At 41.7% G+C, this 18,643-nt stretch overlaps 1 protein-coding gene across 2 annotated transcripts in view; it reads left to right on the top strand.

The window, feature by feature from the left end:
• fibcd1b (fibrinogen C domain containing 1b) overlaps window positions 1–18,643 on the top strand; it is a 250,454-nt gene that overhangs the window by 92,202 nt on the left and 139,609 nt on the right. The window contains exon 2 of one of the 2 annotated variants that reach the window (XM_088356030.1): window positions 3,215–3,298. The exons of the other annotated variant lie outside the window; for it this stretch is intronic. Coding sequence (XP_088212156.1) covers window positions 3,215–3,298 — 84 coding nt within the window. The remainder of the gene's footprint in view (window positions 1–3,214; window positions 3,299–18,643) is intronic. 2 annotated transcript variants of the gene reach the window in all.

Below are 18,643 nucleotides of genomic sequence, written 5' to 3'. Positions count from 1 at the left end.
ATCCCTCGCTATAACGCGGTTTGTCTTTCACGGTCTTCCTGCATCATGCTTTGTGTTCTGCATTCTGATTGGCTAATCATTCGCTAAGAGAGTGAGTATTGGTTGAAAATGAACAAATATTTTTCCGTGTGTGGCAGCACGGCGGCGCACTGGTTAGCGCATGTGCGGCACAGTTCATGTCTTGGGAACCTCCTGCGTGGGTTCAAATCCAGCTCCAGACTTCCTATGCGGAGTTTGTATGTTCTCCCCGTGCTTGCGTGGGTTTCCTGCGGGCACTCCGGTTTCCTCCCACATTCCAAAAACATGCATTTCAGGTGAATTGGCCGGTCCAAATTGTCCCTAGGTGTGAATGGGCGAGTGAGTTGTCTGTCCCCGCTTGCCCTGCGATTGGCTGGCAACCGGTTCAGGGTGTCCCCTGCCCACTGCCCGATGATTGCTGGGATGGGCTCCAGCACCCCCGCGACCCTACTGAGGATAAGCGGTGTAGCTAATGAGATGGGAGATTTTTCCGTGTTTCGTGTGTCTTGGGCAATGTTCCCTGTAATTTTCCACGGGTCTGAGCGTTCACACAAAGTCGGAGAGCAACGCTTGAAATAACAGTGAGCAACGGCAATCCCAAGTGTGGCAACTAATTAATTAACAAACATGTCCAAAACTTGACATTATTTTGCTGAGTTTCCGGCAATGCAAAAACATTTTTCACTTTGAATGAATTGACTTATGTATTATCATTTTGGGGGCTTATTTAGTCGGTTGCACAATACAGAACTGTATTTAATCACATTTTTTTAGTGGAAGTACAATGTTGACAACAAGATTGACTTGGTATAATTGGAAATTATTTGAATGCATTACAAACTTTTTTTTTTTCCCTGTTTTTTTTTCCATTTTTTAATCGCTTTTAAAAAAAAATCTCATTGTGTTTATTTTTTCCTAGCTGTTACTTTTTCTTTCTGTTGTCTATTTACTTTTTTCCTTTGTTTATTTCTTTTCTTTTTTCCAGTTTTTTTTTCTGAAATTTTCCTTCTTTTTTCTCTTCCTTTTGTTTTTTTTCTCAGCTTTACACTACTTTTTCATTTTGGTATTTTTTTCTTTTTTGTTGTATTCCCCCTTCCTTTAAGTCATTTTAGCATAATTTTACATAATATTTGGTCACATAGGGATGAAAGAAGCAAAAACAACCCGAAGAGCCGTTTAGGACCCGAAAGAGCCGGTTCCTGTTATTGAGCCGAGCCGAAGAAGCCGCTTCTAAAAAAAACTTTTAAAACTCACAAACGCAGCTTAGAGGGAACATTGCGCTGGATAGAGTTTCTTGTGCGCTGAGAATGTGTGGGCAGTCCGGAATTTACGGTAGTTTCTTTTGATTTTTATTAGCATATTTGCTATCAGAGTAATCCAAAAGTAATTGAAAGTAATCAAGTTCAAGTAACCCTACCCAACCCTGGTTTTAATACATCATTGTAACACTCGGCTGAGATGTTTTAGCGCATCCTTTAATTCTGCAACACGAAGCATTGTCAATACTAGAACAAAACGTGGATTTGTAATCATTAATTAAGGAATCAGATAACATTGGCGTCCTGATTCTGCTTTTCAAGGATGAATATTGAACATTTTTTCCCCTTTTGTGCTTATGCATATTGGACCGTGCCAATAACGTGACCTCTTAGCGTTAGCTTTATAATAAGCTAGTGGTAACCGAGCAATTTCAGTGCAGCGTTTAGGAGTCGAAACATACCGGCTCGCTATTAATGGTATTTATCGAATTGATTTTTGTAGCGTGTGGCCAAGGTGAAGACGTATAGCGTACTCTTAGCGTTCTTTTGTTCGATGTTCTGTTCACGGCGCAATTGATCTTGCCTATGCGTCGTTCCAGAACAAAATCGTTATCAAGATAAGACCAAGAAACGGGGCGGCAGTGGTTCAGGAGGTAGAGCGCTTGTCTTGGGATCAAGAGATCGCAGTTCGAATCCCGGCTCCTCCGTGTTACATGTCGAAGTGTCCTTGGGTAAGACACTGAACCCCTAATACCCTCAATAAGCAGGTTAGCGCCTCATAAGGCTGCATGGCCGCTATTGGGAAATGTGAAGCACACTGTAAAGCGCTATATAAATGCAGATCATTTCATTTCAAACAAGTGCGATTAAGCGAAATTGAAAAATGACCGACGAGCCGATAGATACGGTGCCTAGCGAAAGTATTGGCACCCCAAGAACTTTTTGTCATATTCCAGGTTTTAAACTTAAAGCTTAAAAACAGAATATATTTCCTAAGAATCAACAACATGTGAGACACAATCGTGAAGTGGAACCAAATTATTTCAACAAATTTCATTTAATTTAGCACGAAAAATCTAAAAAGTAGGTACAGTATATAAAAAGGTGGGTAAAATATCTGCCCATTGTGTTCTCAGCTCTGCCAGCTGACTCTAGAAGAACCTTGGTGACCTATGCATGATCCAATGTTGACTTAAATGACAGAGTGCACCTGTGTGCCCTTAAGTCTTGCTTCAAATGCGCCTGTTCTGTGATGAGCTTGGAGGTCTGTGAAAAGACAACAAACAGCACACCAGGCAGGTCCAGGTAAAGTTGTGGAGTAATGAAAAACAGGAATGGGATACAAGAACGAGCACTGTGCGAGCAAAAATATTGAAATGGAGAGAGCATAAACCCATTGCAAACCTACCGAAACCCGGCAGTCCCTCTAAATCTTAGGCTGAGAAGTAATCAGGGAAGCAACCAAGAGGCCCATGATAACATTGCATGACCTGCAGGCATACACAGCTGAGGTAGGACATTCTGTGCATGAGGCAACTCGTCCTACTCTGCATAAATCTGCCATTTATGGAAGAGTGGCAAGTAGAAAGCATTTTCTATAAGAATATCATGAAAAGGCCTGTTAGGCGTTTTCAAGAAGCCATATGGGAGACACAAATAGCATGAGGAACAAGGTGTTCTGGTCAGATGAGACCAAAGTTGAACTTTTTGTGCTGAATGCAAAGCATTACGTTTGGCATATAAGTAACACTGCACGTCCCCCTGAAATCACCATCTGTCAACCTGGTGGTGGCAGTATCATCATTGCTTTTTTCAGCAAGGGCTGGGAAGATCATTAAAAATGATGCAGAGATGAATGGAGCCTTATGATTCAATGACGTATACTAGCTTAGCATCCCCAAAACACACAACAAACGCTGTGTGTTTGTCCCATGCAGACTTTCTGCGAACGCGTGCCCGGTGCCTCGCAACTCAAACATCGCTGGTCCGACTCTGAAAGCGTTCGGGATGCGCCTGCCAAGGTAAGGCCTCGCCTTCGCCATTGCTACAACTACAGTGCCGTTCAAAAGTATTACCCCCCCGAGAACTTTTTCACATATTTCCAGATTTCAGGCTTCAAACCTATCGATAACAAACTCAAAATATGTTCTACAAATCAAATAATGTGAGACACAATCGTGATATGAAACTAAATATATTTATTTTTTTATATAAAAGAAGGTGTTGACAAATTTTGAGCCTTATGGCGTTAATACTTTGTACAAACTATTTGCTGCGGTAACAGACATACGTTTTTAGGGTATGGGTCTATAAGTTTTGCACATCATGAAACATAAATATTTCCCCATTCTTCCTCACAAAAGCTCTCTAGTTCCCTTCATGTTTGATTTTGATCGTTTGTGCACAGCATTTTTCAGATCTTTCCACAAATGCTCTTGGGATTGAGATCTGGACTTTATTTTAGTGGTTTTATACCCTTCCATTGTAGATTTTTTATTCATGTTTAGGGTCATTGTCTCGTTGGAAGGTGAACCTGTGCCCTATTTTCAGGTATACTGTAGACTGGAACAGGTTTTCTGCCAGAATCGCCCTGTATTTACCTCCATCCATCTTCCCAGTCCTTGCTGAAGAAAAGCAATGCCATAGCATGACGCTGCCACCCCCATGTGTGACAGTGGGGATGGTGTTTTCAAAGAGATGTGCAGTGTATCTCTTACGCCAAATGTAACACTTTGCACTTTACCCAAAACGTTTCATTTTACTCTCATCTGACCAGTGTACCTTGTTTCACATGTTATTTGTGCCTCCCATGTGGCTTCTTGCAAACGCCATACAGTCCTTTTTATGGTATTCTTTTAAAAAAGGCTTTCTTCTTGCCACTCATCAATGAAGAGCAGATTTGTGCAAAGTACGACCAATATGCCTTATGCACAGATTTTCCCACCATATCATCCAATGTGAGCGTGGGTCACTTGGTTGCTCTGCTGATTAGTTTTCTCCTTGATTTTGCCCAAAGTTAGGAGGGACGGCCAGGTCTTAGTAGGTTTGCAGTGGTCTTATGCTCTCTCCATTCTGATGTTATTTGTTGCACAGTGTCTCGGGAGATTTGTAAAGTTTGCTAAATGTTCTTCTTTACCGTTCCCTTTTTGAACTTTGTGCCAACTTTAATGGTGTCTGTGCTTCAATATCTTCTTTCACAGACCTCTGATTCCATCACAGACCAGGTGCATTCAAACCTGCACGCATACACTACTGAGGTGGGACAACCTGTAATTCCGTCATTGTTAGTCACTTAGGTTGACATTGAATCACTTAGAAGTCATCAGGGAACTTCTGGGGTCAGTTGGCTGAGCTCTGAAAACAGGCGGCCATTTTTTTTGTAACAACTACATTTCAGTTCTTTCCTTGTGAATATCATACACCATGTTGAAATAATTTACACGTCACAATTGTGTCTCACATGCTTTTTCTTAGAAAATATTTTCAGCTTTATTAGCTTTAGGTTTTAAGCATGAAATGTGGTAATATGTCAAAAACGTTCTTGGGGAGGGGGGCAATACTATCAGTTTTTATTTATTGTTTCAATTGTCTTAGCAATATTGATGTCGTCTCAGATAGAATTCAAAATATTCCCTGAATTGGTGGTTTTCATGTGACGTCAATGTAAACAATCTGCTTTATTAGATTGGGCCATACAAACTAATAGAATGCCATACAAACCAATGCCATCCGCCGTTAATCACAAGGGAAGAAGAAATGCGAAGGCAAAGCAAAGCCACCGTCATTTTGATGCAGACTTTTTTAATTTTTCTTAATTCAATGCGTGGTATATTGCCAATAAACATGACATGAATGTCAAGCATTTTACCCAAAATTGAAGAACTGTTAAAACCTCGAAAACATAACGTTAAAATGCAAGCTTTTTCAAGGATTTCAAGCACCAGTACAAACCCTGAACAAATGCGGTTTGTCACAGGTCTACACTAACTTTGTCAAATGTTCAAATGAAAGTGTCAGGTGTAAGGTGTTATTTTCTTTTTACTAAACTGATTTTCTAAGTACGGTTAATCGTTGAATTGAGGGAAGAGGGAGAAAACCTCACATTGTCAATGCGACTTCCGACAAGCAACAGGACTTCTAGAAGAACCTGAGAGAGAACCCCGGGTGTCTGTGAATGCCTGGCTCAAAACAGTGTACGTTTATCCGCTAAGTGGAGAGCAAAGCAAGGTCTTGACTTAACGCAATGTGGGCCGGGCACGCTAAAATGCCTGACTGATGAAGGTTAGTTTTTCACCGTCTGAAACAAGTCCCAGAGAGCCTTTATTGAACCTAAGCTCTCTTCCACTCGTTTGTCTCTAGCTTGTATGGGTGTTGTTTATCGATCGTGAACTTTTGGTGTCAAAAGGTACACCAAAAGGTGGGTAGAACATTATTTTCTTTACCCCACTAGAGCTTTTTTTGTCATTTTCCTGAGGCCAAAAACAAAAACAAGGTAAACTTACGCACAGACCCATCCAATATGGCCGGCGCTACCAATGTTGCCTTGATGTAGATGATGTAATAGGAACTTTTTATAGTATAAGCAATTATAATAAAGTCTTGGATTCGATTCAAGTCAAAAATCTGAGTCTACAGTAATCCCTTGTTTATTGTGGTTATGGGGACCAGAAGCCCTCAGCAAATCGTGAAAACCCTTGAAGTAGTGACACCTCTTCATAAAAGCCAGCAAGAGTCACACTTACCTCAAGATGACGTCCTTACCGACTCATAGTATATAGCTGTACCAAAATAAAAACTATTATTCTCCAAACGAAAACATGGAGCATAGATTTGCTTTTGAATGAATGGTCTTTCTTGTCATACAAAAGTACAATGAAAATGGAGGACTTCCTCTCTCAGTGTAGGAAAGCGATTTAGAGAGCTGCTGACTAGGTATCCTTTAGTTGAAGCAGGTCCCCGTGATGCATAAATTGTAACCCTTGTGAATGAAACCGTTTTCCCTCGAGTTGTAGCTCCATGTCATCCATTTCAGGGGTAACGGATCTGGCATTGGTGACAAAGGTTCAGTAGGGGTGGCTTGTTACGTAGCCATAGGAGTAGGCCAGACCTGCAACACCACAAATGTTTTCTTTCGCGATGTTGCCACATTCCTTTCCTAGCCTGATAATAATCCACGGAGCACCTGCTGGTGATCACCATTTCATTGCATTCTTCTGACTTCCCTTAAAGTCTGATTTATTTATTTTTTAATGGAATTAGCCAGGCCCTGCGACTGGCTGGCAACCAGGTCAGGGTGTCCCTTGCCCACTGCCCGACAATAGCTGGGATGGGCTCCAGCACCCCTGCAACCTTACTGAGGATAAGCGGTGCTGATAATGGATGGATGGATGGATGGAATTAGCCAGTAAAAGCTAGATGTTACCATTTTTAACCTTTTTTTTGGTAGCTACATTGACCTGCACGCATCCCTGCTTTTTGACAGCATACATCAGCCTATCACAGTCACGCACACAGGCAGTCCCACCCACCAAACACATCCCCGTGGTAGCATTTGCTGTCTGTTACCTGCTGCAGAACACAAAGCACGATACGATGATTTCAATAACAATAAACATACTTCAATTCAAAATCCGCAAAGCAGTGAACCAGCGATAACCGAAGCGCATAGTGGCGACAGATTACTGCATTTTCATGTCGACGCAGATAAAAGCCATGACAGAAAACTGCAGCTGATCCCGCTGCCGTCCCCCTGATTTTTCCCCCAATTATGTCATCTGTTCACTGAAATCCCGCTGTGTCCAACAAGCTCCAATGGGCGGATGTCCAAGAGGGCCTTCGTTATAGAGCTGGCGACACACTGATAAGATTTTGAAGTTCATTCACCCTGAAAAAAAGTGTTAATAGGCGGTTGGCGTTTTGCCAGGTTTCATTTCCCATAGCAAGTTTTTACTTGAAAGAGCCCCTGTGTTCCCTGAGGGCCGAACGGTCGACAGAGGAAGATTTCCAAGGGGTTGTCTATTGACTACTAAATACCGTAAATTCCGGACTATAAGCAGCTACTTTTTTCCCTAACTTTCAACCCTGCGGCTTATTCAGTGATGCGACCAATTTATGTAATTTTTCTAACGGCCACCAGCAGCACTCGAGTGTTGCTACCATTAACTGCCCTGTCAAAGCTATATTATTATTATTAAAGCTTCTAAAACTCTCTCGGTGTACCGTCTTTCTTTGTAAATATGTGTAACCCATGTATAATATGTTTTGCAACTGTATATTCTTGTAATGTATTTATTCGTATTTATTTTAGACACTTATTCTGACGTGTTTTGCACGTGTGAACTAAAAATGAGGGGCGGAACAAACGCGGGGTGCCGAGTTTAAGTGGGGACCGCTAAAGGTGAGGGACAGACAAGGAAAGAAGAGGGGGTAAAAAGTTGGTTAAAGAAAAAGGAGTTGCGTCAGTAAATGTGTTCATCTGATATATTTTTCCCACCCTTACCTTTGGAAATATACACTTTTTTCCTTGGATTACTTTCAACGGGACCCGGACTCTGCAGGTCTGCATCAAACCTTAAGTACCGGTATCATTTTCCATTCATTTTGCCGGCTGTGATTTTTGGACTGTGAACTTTATTGAAGGGCATTTAGTTTCAATCGCGGGACTTGAAGTCGGGTTAGGGTTACTTTTGTGTTTGTGTTACATGTTTAAATGTGGGCGCATGCGGCTTATATACAGGTGTGGCTTGTGTATGTACAAGATCGGTTTACCTCTTAAAATGTGTTGGGTGCGGCTTACAATCGGGTGCGCTCTATAGTCCGGAATTTACGCTAATCCCCGATTTTTAAACTGCACTTCTCCATTTTGTCGCTAACTAAAAGTTTTTATTTTTTTTTTTCTTTTTTATAAATGATGAAATCATTCCTTTTTATGGCTCACTGGCTCTTAAGGTACCTGCTACCTGCTGATAAATGTGAATTGGGCTCAATTAACATCAAGCCTTTCAGCCTTCACCATGGTTCAAGTGCTTCTTTGTTTTTCACTCAAAAACCAAGTTTGAGCAGATGGAGGGGGGAATAAGTTTAATTTGAGTGTGTCAGTGATTTGACAAGAGTCGGAAATTCCGCCAGTGAAGGGACCAGTGTCTTTAGTTTGATTGTCTAAGCAGAAAACAATGTCTAGGAGCCGACGTAACTGACTTTGCTTGTTGTCATTGTGCTGGCCATCGATTGACTGAAGAACCAAAAGATCCTTTTGCTCAATTCGTCACCCATAGCAGAAGATTTGTGTCAGAAGTGGTGTCATTCAGCTACTCAGTGGCAGAGAGGCAAATACCGTAAATTCCGGACTATAGAGCGCACCTGATTATAAGCCGCACCCACCACATTTTAAGAGGATAACCGCTTTTGTACTTACACGAGCCACACCTGTATATAAGCCGCATGCGCCCACATTAAAATATGTAACACAATCACAAAATTAACCCAAACCCTACTTTGAGTCCCACGATTTTAACTGAACATAAAGTACACAGTTCAAAAACCACAGCCGGCAGAATGAACGGAAAATGATACCGGTAATTAACATTTGATGCAGACCTGCAGAGTCCGGGTACCGTCAAAAGTAATCCAAGGAAAAAAAGTGTATGTTTCCAAAGGTAAGGGTGGGAAAAATATATATCCACTATTGTCTGCCGTGTCCACAAACACTCACCTTTACCGGTCCCCACTTCCCGTCATCCCTCGCGTCTGTTATGCCCCTTCTTTTTAATTGGTCAGTGCAAGACTTATCAAAATAAGTGTCCAAAATAAATACAAATAAATACATTACAAAAATATACAGTTGCAAATACATATTATACATGGTTACACATATTTACAAAGAAAGACGGTACACCGAGAGAGTTTTCAAAGCTTTAATAATAATATTATAACTTTCATCCCAAACCGAGCCTGTGAAGGGTAGCAAAACGCTACTAACAACATGCTCGCAAAACAGTTAACGGGTCTGTTAAAAGAATCATACCGTACATGTAGAAATCACGGCAAACCGTTCTCATCTTCCTCCCTATAACTGACGTCATCAACGTTATCCTCTTTTAGTATGGGGAAGAGACTTTGTCATATAGACTTCGTCCCACTCTCCCTTATTCAAAAACACGCTAGCAACACGCTCGCAAGGTAAAATGTGCGTGCAGTAGCTCTGTTTCCTTCTTTATCAGACTGCTCGATTGCGTTCAGCTTGTAATTTGCGTCATGTGCCTTGAACTCGAGCGCCGCTGGCGGCTGTTAGAAAAATAACATAAATTGGCCGCATCACTGAATAAGCCGCAGGGTTGAACGTTTGGGAAAAAAGTAGCGGCTTATAGTCTGGAATTTACGGTAACTGCTCTTGCTGTCACATATACTTCACTGACATGCGTCGGCTCACATTTCCTTGGTAAGATCAAGAAAAGGACGCAGTAACGATCTGGTTTGAGTGACTGCTGTCTTGGAGCAGACAGTTTTGTCTCGTGGCTTATTTTGAGGCTATAGTGGTCTTTGCTCATACGCCATGACACTTCAGGGTCTCAATGTTGTGCCTGTCAACAATTCCATTGTTTCAGTCATAACATTTTGTGACCAAATTCTTCAGAACCATAGTTGCTATTGGCCCTCTAGTGGTCACTGTTGTGGATGTGCAAGTGGGAGTTGTCCCAGTCATCCTCCATCTCCTTGCCAATGTCCCTCTTGTCTCCTCTTGTCCTTGTGGCTTCGGTAAGCAGTGTTCTCGTTTGCCCGCCTCCCTGCGTCCTAGACGCACCATTTTGGCTGAGGACGCATAGTCTCAAATCAACGTGCATCCCCGGGACGCAACCTTTTTGCCACAATATTGTCTTTATTACCCGATTACTTTTTTTTAACAAATATTTACTGCACTCCAAACTTTTCCGGCATTTTCGTTTTGGTCTCGCGGTTCGAGTTTTCGTCTGCACGCCGATCTTGGCCAACGAGATCTCGTCGTGGAGTGAAAGGAAGTCTGTTTTTTTTTTAGAGAATAGGCTTTTTTGGCTCAACTCATTAAAAGGAGCCGGCTCTCAAACGGCTCACTTGCTTTGATGATTGATATTACGAATTATGTTGTATAAAGAAGTGAAGAAAAAAAGGAAGTATAAAAGGAGAAAATGAAAAAAGACAGGTTTGTGGTTATTCCTTTAATCGGTACATTACCAACAATAATTTTATATAATTTTATTATATATTTGTCGCCGATTTACGATTTCAGCCTCGATAACACTGAATTTTGGGAACCCATAGATCTGTTAGGACCCATAGATTTTTGAGCATGCGAGTCCCTGGGACCCATCACTTTTCAGAGGTAAAATTAACACTGGGTAAGCACCCTTAGGGTCCTTAACCCTTGTCTGTGAGTCGTATAGTTATTTTGATAATAAATTAATAGTCCTTCTTGTAGTGGTAACTCACTGGTACTCTGAAACTCTTGTGGAAGTCAATGGTACATTTTCGTATCACTTTGTGGTTGGTGGTCATGGTGCTCGTTCCATTGTCTTTATTGCCATCATCACCACTCTTGCGGCAATGATATTTATTATAGGATTAACCCTTTTTACCAGTATCTCCTGTGGTCTTCCGAAAACTAAATATTCCTTTTTGTGCTGGTACATCTCTGGTACTTACCATTGTCTGAGACTCTTGTGAAAGTCACGGGTTTATATTCATCTTTGAAGTTGGTCTTTTTGTCTTCATTGCCTATGTTGCAGTGATGCTAGTTATATTTTTAATAAGTGTTGCAGCCTAATGTGTCTTGGTTGACATTTCCATTTTATTTTCTGGCCTTACGGCAAAAATGGCACAAGTGTTTCCATCTATATCAGTGTTTCTCAACTGGTCAGTCGGGACCCAAAAATGGGTCGCAGACCCATTTTATTGTGGGTCACCGGCCTTTTCCTCGGCAAAATAATGCTAAGAAGAAGAAAAACAGAGGGTCAGCTACACTCCTAACAGTAGATGGCGATGATGCCCTGCTCAATATCTTATACCTGTTCAGTTCATCGGTGCGATTAAGAGGGACCGCTTCTCATTTTATTTAGATTTTTGTTGGTTTTATTTCCTTGTGTTACTCATAATAAAGGGTCACCACAAAGTTAGTGATAAGAGGAAGGAAAAGTGGAAAACAGTGACAACTTGTTTCTTCATTTTCCTCATGTTGAGGTTTTTTGAGTTTTTCCTTGCCCTCAAGTTGGTTCCAGATCAGGGGATGATGTAATAATAGTCTGAAAAATAGTCGGAAAAATAGTCTGTGTAATAACCTGTGCAGACCTTTGAGACTCTTTGTGATTAAGGGCTATACAAATAAACATGACTTGACTTGACTTGAAGAAGGAAACTACAAAATACAAAAATGGTGTACGAGTGTCTGCCATTGAAGCGCTGCTAGAAGGTACAGCAAATGGTTTGAAAACGTTATATTTTTAGCTTTTTAGCACTATATTAATCTTTCTTAACTACATACACCAAGAATTATCAAAGTTTAGGTACATACTTTATTAATATTTTCAAATTCTGTTTTTATGTGGAATGTTTAAGGCATTTTAGTGTGTCACTATGGATTGTAGGCTAATATGCAAGTATATACGATAATTGAAAGGGTTTTGGTTTTACTGGCCATTTTGATTTTGGAAAAATATCTACTATATGCTTTAAACTGCACAACCCTCTCATTGGATACGTTTGAGAAGTAAAAATGCTCCCTTTATTTAAGTCATGGCCAGTGTTCCCTCTAAGCTGCGCGCGTGCGCACTTGCGCACTGCTCGCACATTCTCAGCGCACAAGAAAATCTAGCCAGCGCACAAAAATGAGGGCTCAAAATTACTAATTAAGAAGCGAATCAAGTCAGTTACAGTGCATGAAGGTAAAAATACACGGGTTCCCCTGACGTTGTGTCCTAAATGCGGAATTTTGAAGTCGAGTCGAAGTGGAACGAAGTTGAGTAAAGTTGGTAGAGAACCGGCTTCTTCGGCTCGGCTCACTAAAAGTAACCGGCTCCTTCGGGTCCTAAACGGCTCTTCAGGTTGTTTTTGCTTCTTCAATCCCAACATGACCAAATATTATGTAAAATTATGCACAACATGACTTAAAGGAAGGGGGGAAATAGAACAAAAAAGAAAAACATACCAAAATGAAAAAGTAGTGAAAAGCTGAGAAAAAAGAAACAAAAGGAAGAGAAAAAAGAAGGAACAATTTAGAAAAAAAAGCCAGAAAAAAAGAAAAGAAAGAAATGTAGGAAACAAGTAAATACAGAACAAAAAGAAAAAAGCCCCCAAAAATGTTAATATTATGCGACAAATATATCAGGAAATAAAAAGAAATGGATATCTTGTGAAAGAATTGTAAGAACAAACGACGTTTTTAGGCCGTACAACCTTTGCAATAGTACATGAGTCAATTCATTCAAAAGAGAAAAATAATTTTGCATTGCCGGAAACTCAGCAAAATGTAACTGATGTCAAGTTTTGGACATGTTTGATGATTAATTATCTTCCCACACTTGGGATTATGGTTGCTCACTGTTGTTTCAAGCGTTGCTCACCGACTTTGTGTGAACGCTCAGACCCGTGGAAAATCACAGGGAACATTGGTCATGTCGTGTCAGGTGGGTGGAATGGTGGGTAATAAGTCAAACCAGTTGTAAACCACTGACCTTTGTATAATGAATGTCACATATGTATCCATTCATGTATAGTGTACGTTTTTTCTTTTGCCTGGAACATACGTCGACATCTTGTTAAACTGTGGTTCTAAAATTGTACACTATGGGAGATACCATGGAGCAAGGGGGCATTCGCACTGATGGCTGCATGGCTCTGTGGCTAGGACCTTGACTCGGCCTCTTGGCTGAGAGCAAATGTCTCGGCCCCTTGGCTTTGTAGCGAATTATGATTTGACCGATAACGGACAATGAATAATTGATAAAGAATATAGAACAATAAACCTTTCAAAATCACCCCCCCCCCTCCCCTTTTTAACACACTAGAACTCAAGCACTAGCTGTTGTAGTTGTGGCTGGCCTATTTGTCACTGCAGTCGAACCCATTGTGGCCTCTTTGCCTTCCACCTCAGTTTCGCGGCCTCCCTTTAGCCAAAGCGACCATTGCCTTATCCTACCTGGCCCAGTTCAGTGAGGTGTACGTGCAAGTGGACTGTAATTTACCTATTCCTTTCCCTGGGATTAAGACATCCTGACACCCCGACTCAGTAGAACTGAAAGTACAATCACAGTTCCCCTGAGTCATCCTCCATCTCCGCTTTCACTTGTGATCAAATTAGCTCAAAGCTTCTTACGCACTGTGTACAAGCAGTTGAGTGTCAACTGCATGCTCTATGAGCAGAATGCGATTTGCTGTATATCTTTTCTGTTTGAGCGTAGCATCCCGGCGAGCAGGCAGGCAATGAATGTTTACTGCACCGTTGCCTTGCTGATGGCCCCCACTGATGTTTCGGGGCCCCGGCGGCAATAAAGCTCATGCAAACTCTGCTAACGTCTGCAGCAGGGAGGACGATATAAATGTGGGATGCGGAAGAAGTTAAGAAATTACAGAAGTAGGGCTGCTGTTTAGCTAAAACAGCATTTTGACGTGGGTTCTAGTAATGTGCGCCCCAGTAATGTCGACTGCGGTATAAAATCAATTTGTACCAAAACAAATGTATCGCCATTTCACCAGATGATGGCAGTATCCCTTTGGCCACCTTGCCCTTGGCGTTCTGTGAGTAATTTAGGCCAATCCATTTCTAACATGGCAACAAAAAAAAGGAAAGTTGACTGTGAGGGCCGCCGCATTCCCGGACAAGTAGAAATTGGAAAATCGGTAGCCTTGATCGTAGGGCGCCCGCTCCGAGACTGGTAGGTCACTAGTCCAAGCCTCGGCCGAGTCATACCTAGGACTTACAACATTGGTACTCATTGCCTCCCTGCTTGGCGCTCGGCATTAAGGGTTGGAATTGGGGGGTTTGGTCACCTAATGACTCCCCACACAACAGTTGGGTCTAAAATGGCTGCGCCCTGTTTGGCTGCGGCTGAATCGGCTCGCTACAGTTTAACTGTGCGGGTCAGGTGTATTGACATTTTGTTTTATGTGCATGGTTACAAAGAATGAATGAAAGAATAAAAGTAAATTATTCTTCTTTTCTATTTTTTCACCAAAATCTGAAACAAGTGTGTTTACTTAACTTGCCTAGAGATTGTGGCTGTTTTCAAAGAATATAATATTAAGTGGCACTGCCAGACAGAACATGCATATTGCAATTAACTAACTGGAAACAAACACTCTGAAAAGGCGAAGCAACTGGAAGCTGTTTTAATGAAACAGCAGTGATTTTTGACCGTGAGTCAAATGAAAAAGCTACAAATGTGAGCTACGAGGTCGTGACGCTAAACGCCAAACACTGCAAACCTTTCACGGTGGGTGAATTTATCAAAGACTGTTCAAAGAATGCTAGGCTGAATAGTCGGCCTTCACACATTTTCAGCCTACCAAAATTTGTCCCATTTTCTGAAAAGTGAAGGGAAGCAGGAAATGAGTTAGGCGTGCCCATAAAAGGATGGTTGTCTAATAACAAACCAAGGTACAAGGTAAGAAAAACTAAAAAGTATTCTCAAAATAACTAGCGAACTATCTGAATAAGAAACAACCTTGATATGATCATGACAATGGCAATTATCCAACTGCCTGTGTTGTCGGAGCCGGTCAATATAAGGTGCCGAAAACGAGGTGCGGGTGTAGTAGGTGGGTGCTTTCCAGCCACAACCCCTAGTTTGGTGCCCTCTATAGAGGTAAATACAGTACCAGCTCCGAACACTTAGGTACAGTTTTAGTTTAATCTTAAGGTTTCAGATATTTTAAACCTACCTAAAGCAAGGGCATCGGTTTCATATTGAGGTTTAAAACTAGTGAGCCCTATCAATTTAGAATTTAATAGTTTCAAAACTCGGGTTACACAATAGTTTAACTTAAAGTTAGGGATTGTAAACCAGTTTATATTTTAAATTTGGGGTTTTCATTCAAGGTTTGAGTTTCTAGGCAAGGGTTTTTATCTATGATTATGTGAGTATGAAATGGAGTTGCAGTTGCGTTGTGTTTGAAAAGTGTCGTTTCCGGGGTTTTTTGTTAGTGTAGCCTGAAAATGGTAAAAGTAACAAAATGCCTGTTTCAAATATAGTCCAAACACTAACCTAAACCCTGCAAACGATTAATACATAACATAACATCATTGCAACGCTGCCACGAGCGGCTGCCTTTTCCAGCAGCTACCCTATTGTTTTATTGTCTGCTCCTATCTTCGGTGTTTTTTTCTTCCCGTTTTGACAAATACACTATGCATTACTTCTATCCTATGGACATGGGTTTTAGCGCACAAAAATGCGTTTATTCAAGGAATCAACTCCTTGCCCTGAAGAATTCTCATGCCGGCGTGATGAAGGGGCCTATCGTGGAAGAAGAGCCGGAGCTAGCGAAGCGGCTAGCGGCGTTATAAGTCTTCGGTACCATCCGTAATCATGGTAAATGCGAACTCACGACCAAATAAGATCATCGAGTGCTGGTGGAAAACATCGAAGCGCACAGGGAGCGCAGTTGCTGTGTTTTGCGGAAACGTGGCTCACGTTTAGCATTCCGGACGCTAGCGTGTAGCCATCCGGAGCTATCCGGCTTCAACGCCGCTATACAGAGACACGAAAGCCGGGGGGAATCGGAGAAGAGGCGGACTTGCTAACACGAGGTGGTGTATCCCTGGATTTTCACAAAGAAAAGATTTCCATCTGCCGCAGGGATGTCGAACTTTTGGACTAGCGGGACGTCATCCACTCCGCTACAAGCACCCCTAGGGCATCATGTTATTCTGTTAATAAACAACAAGGTAGACTGCTGGAAGTGTGAATTTCCCTACGGGGATGAATGAAGTATCTATCTATCTATCTATCTATCTATCTATATAGTTTATTAGTATTTGAAGAATGAGCTGACTGAGGCTGCGATCATGACTTTAAGCCGGGAGATGGCGGCGGAGACAAAATGCCACGTTATGGACACCGTTTTTAACCTTTCTATAAACATACTATTATTTTGTTTTTGTCTTTTTATGTTTCCATATTTCGTCAAGATTTGCAGGGCTTACCCTGATGAGAGATGAGCGTGTCGGTGAATGAGAGCTCATAATTACCTATGATTGTGTACGAGAATCTGACCTTGGATCATTTCTTTTCATAAGTACAATTTGTGTGGCTCATTTGTTAGTTTCCCGCACCGGCCTATTGATTTTCTCCGCATTAAAGAAACCATAAAGCTCTCCCGTCGTAAAGCATTTACCGTTAGCTGTCTATTAGCGCGCCGCCCTGCGCCGGGGAGGCTCGTTTACATATTAATAAGCCCGCCGTCTCGCACACGGGCTTGCACGTGCATCACATAAAACAAACAGGGCATTGTAGTCCGTGTTCCAGCCATGATAAGAAATCATGCGCTGATTCATTGCGGCGGACGCGGCGGTAATGCCACTTCGTGCTTGCCTCGCGTCTGTCTGGTAGAAAATAGAGCCGAGTCATAAAAGGCCAAACAGACGGCCATTTTATGGTCCGGTTAATGGTTTCCAGGAGACGTCTGCTTTCCCAGTTCGGAGGTTGCCCTGCTCGTTGTGTACGTTATGTCCGATGTATGAATGAAAACGCTGTTCCGATGAATATGACGGATTTTCGGACGTTAGAACCCCTTGAATGACGAAAGTCCTTTATACAGGTTTCGGGATGATAATTGTACGAATGGAATTCCAAAACCTGTGGCTGATTTACTAATTTAAGAAACTGCAATTGCCATCTGATAACCTTGACAAGATCTGAACCTAAAATACAGTGGTTATCACGGTTAATGGGGACCATAATCCCTTGAAAAGTAAAAATCCCCAAAGTCAAACTTTCATAAAAGCTTCCCATGGGTAAAACTTATCTCAAGATGAAGTCCTTGCTGACCCAGAGTACAAGACTGTAACAACATAACACCTATTGATCTAAAAATAAAAACACAGAATTGCAGTTGAATGAATAATCTTTATTGTCATTATACAAAAGTACAATGAAATTGAAGGGCTTGTCCATTTATTGCAAGACAGAAATTTAGGAAATGGCAGGCAAGCTGCACGTTAGCATTCGGTAACAAGTTGAGCCACGATAATTAATGCAACTGTCCCGAATGTAGCGGTTTTCGACATTTTGTAGCACAGGTCATCCGTTCCATGGGTAATCGATCTGGTGTTGGTGAAATACAGGTTTAGGCCTAGCTGTAGCAGTAGGTCAGACCTGCAACCTCACTATTGCCTTGTCTTTGGACCCTGCCTCAGTCGCTTCTCAGACAAGATCACAATCCACGGAGCACCCAATAGTAATCACTATTTCTTTGCACTCTTCTGACTTGATTGATGCATTTATTTTCACTGTGACGTGCCGCCAAAAGCTAGCTGTCACCATGCTTGCCTGTTTGTTTTGGGTGAACACATTAACTTGCGCCCTTACCTTGATGTTTGACTGACAGCCTATAACAGTCTCACTCACAGACACTTATGCATACCCAGCACACAAAGCCCTCCATCTTTCCCCTTGGTAGCATTTCCTGTTTGCTGTCTGCTCAGAACACAATGCACGTTGATATCAATGACAATTTGTCTTTATTGAACATAACATGTCAATTATATGTTTTTGGCAACCCGAGTGCAAGGGGTTTACAAAGGTGATGTAAATGACAGCTCCTAGGACAATTCAATTAAAAATCCGCGAAGCAGTGAACGAGCGATAACAGAAGCGCAAAGAAGCAAAGGACCCCCTGTACACGTCTCCTTAAATCTAAATGCTTGTGAAACCACATAACCACGCGGAAAAACTGCATGCATTTGTCATTATAAAAACCTGATTCAGACAGTTGACTCTTAAATGTCATATAGTCATTCAGATTGCTCCAGTACCTCTGACCCTAACACTATCATTGCCTGCATATAAACATGATCATCACTGATGTAAATAGTTGTTTCTTCCTGTGTGCCCTGCAATTGGTTGGCAACCAGTCCAAGGTGTTCCCCACCTACTGCTTGCCCTAATGAGCATAAACTGTCGAAAAGTGTTTGGAAAGGGAACGGCTATGTAGGTAGCACCACTAATTTAGGACTCATACGTCAGGGTTCAATCCCTGGCAATCCCTGAACCCCAACTTTAGATTCCAAGTTGTGTAGCTCAAACCTGGCTAAAATTTGATCAGCTTACAACAGGCCTAAATTGAGCCCGGTATTTTTTCATCGGATGCTAAGCTTCCCCGGGAAATGACATTAATCAGTT

Source organism: Urocampus carinirostris, chromosome 16, assembly GCF_059441175.1.
Source record: "Urocampus carinirostris isolate Australia breed hairy pipefish chromosome 16, RoL_Ucar_1.0, whole genome shotgun sequence".
Classification (NCBI taxonomy): domain Eukaryota; kingdom Metazoa; phylum Chordata; class Actinopteri; order Syngnathiformes; family Syngnathidae; genus Urocampus; species Urocampus carinirostris.
This window is presented reverse-complemented; position numbering and strand designations above follow the sequence as displayed.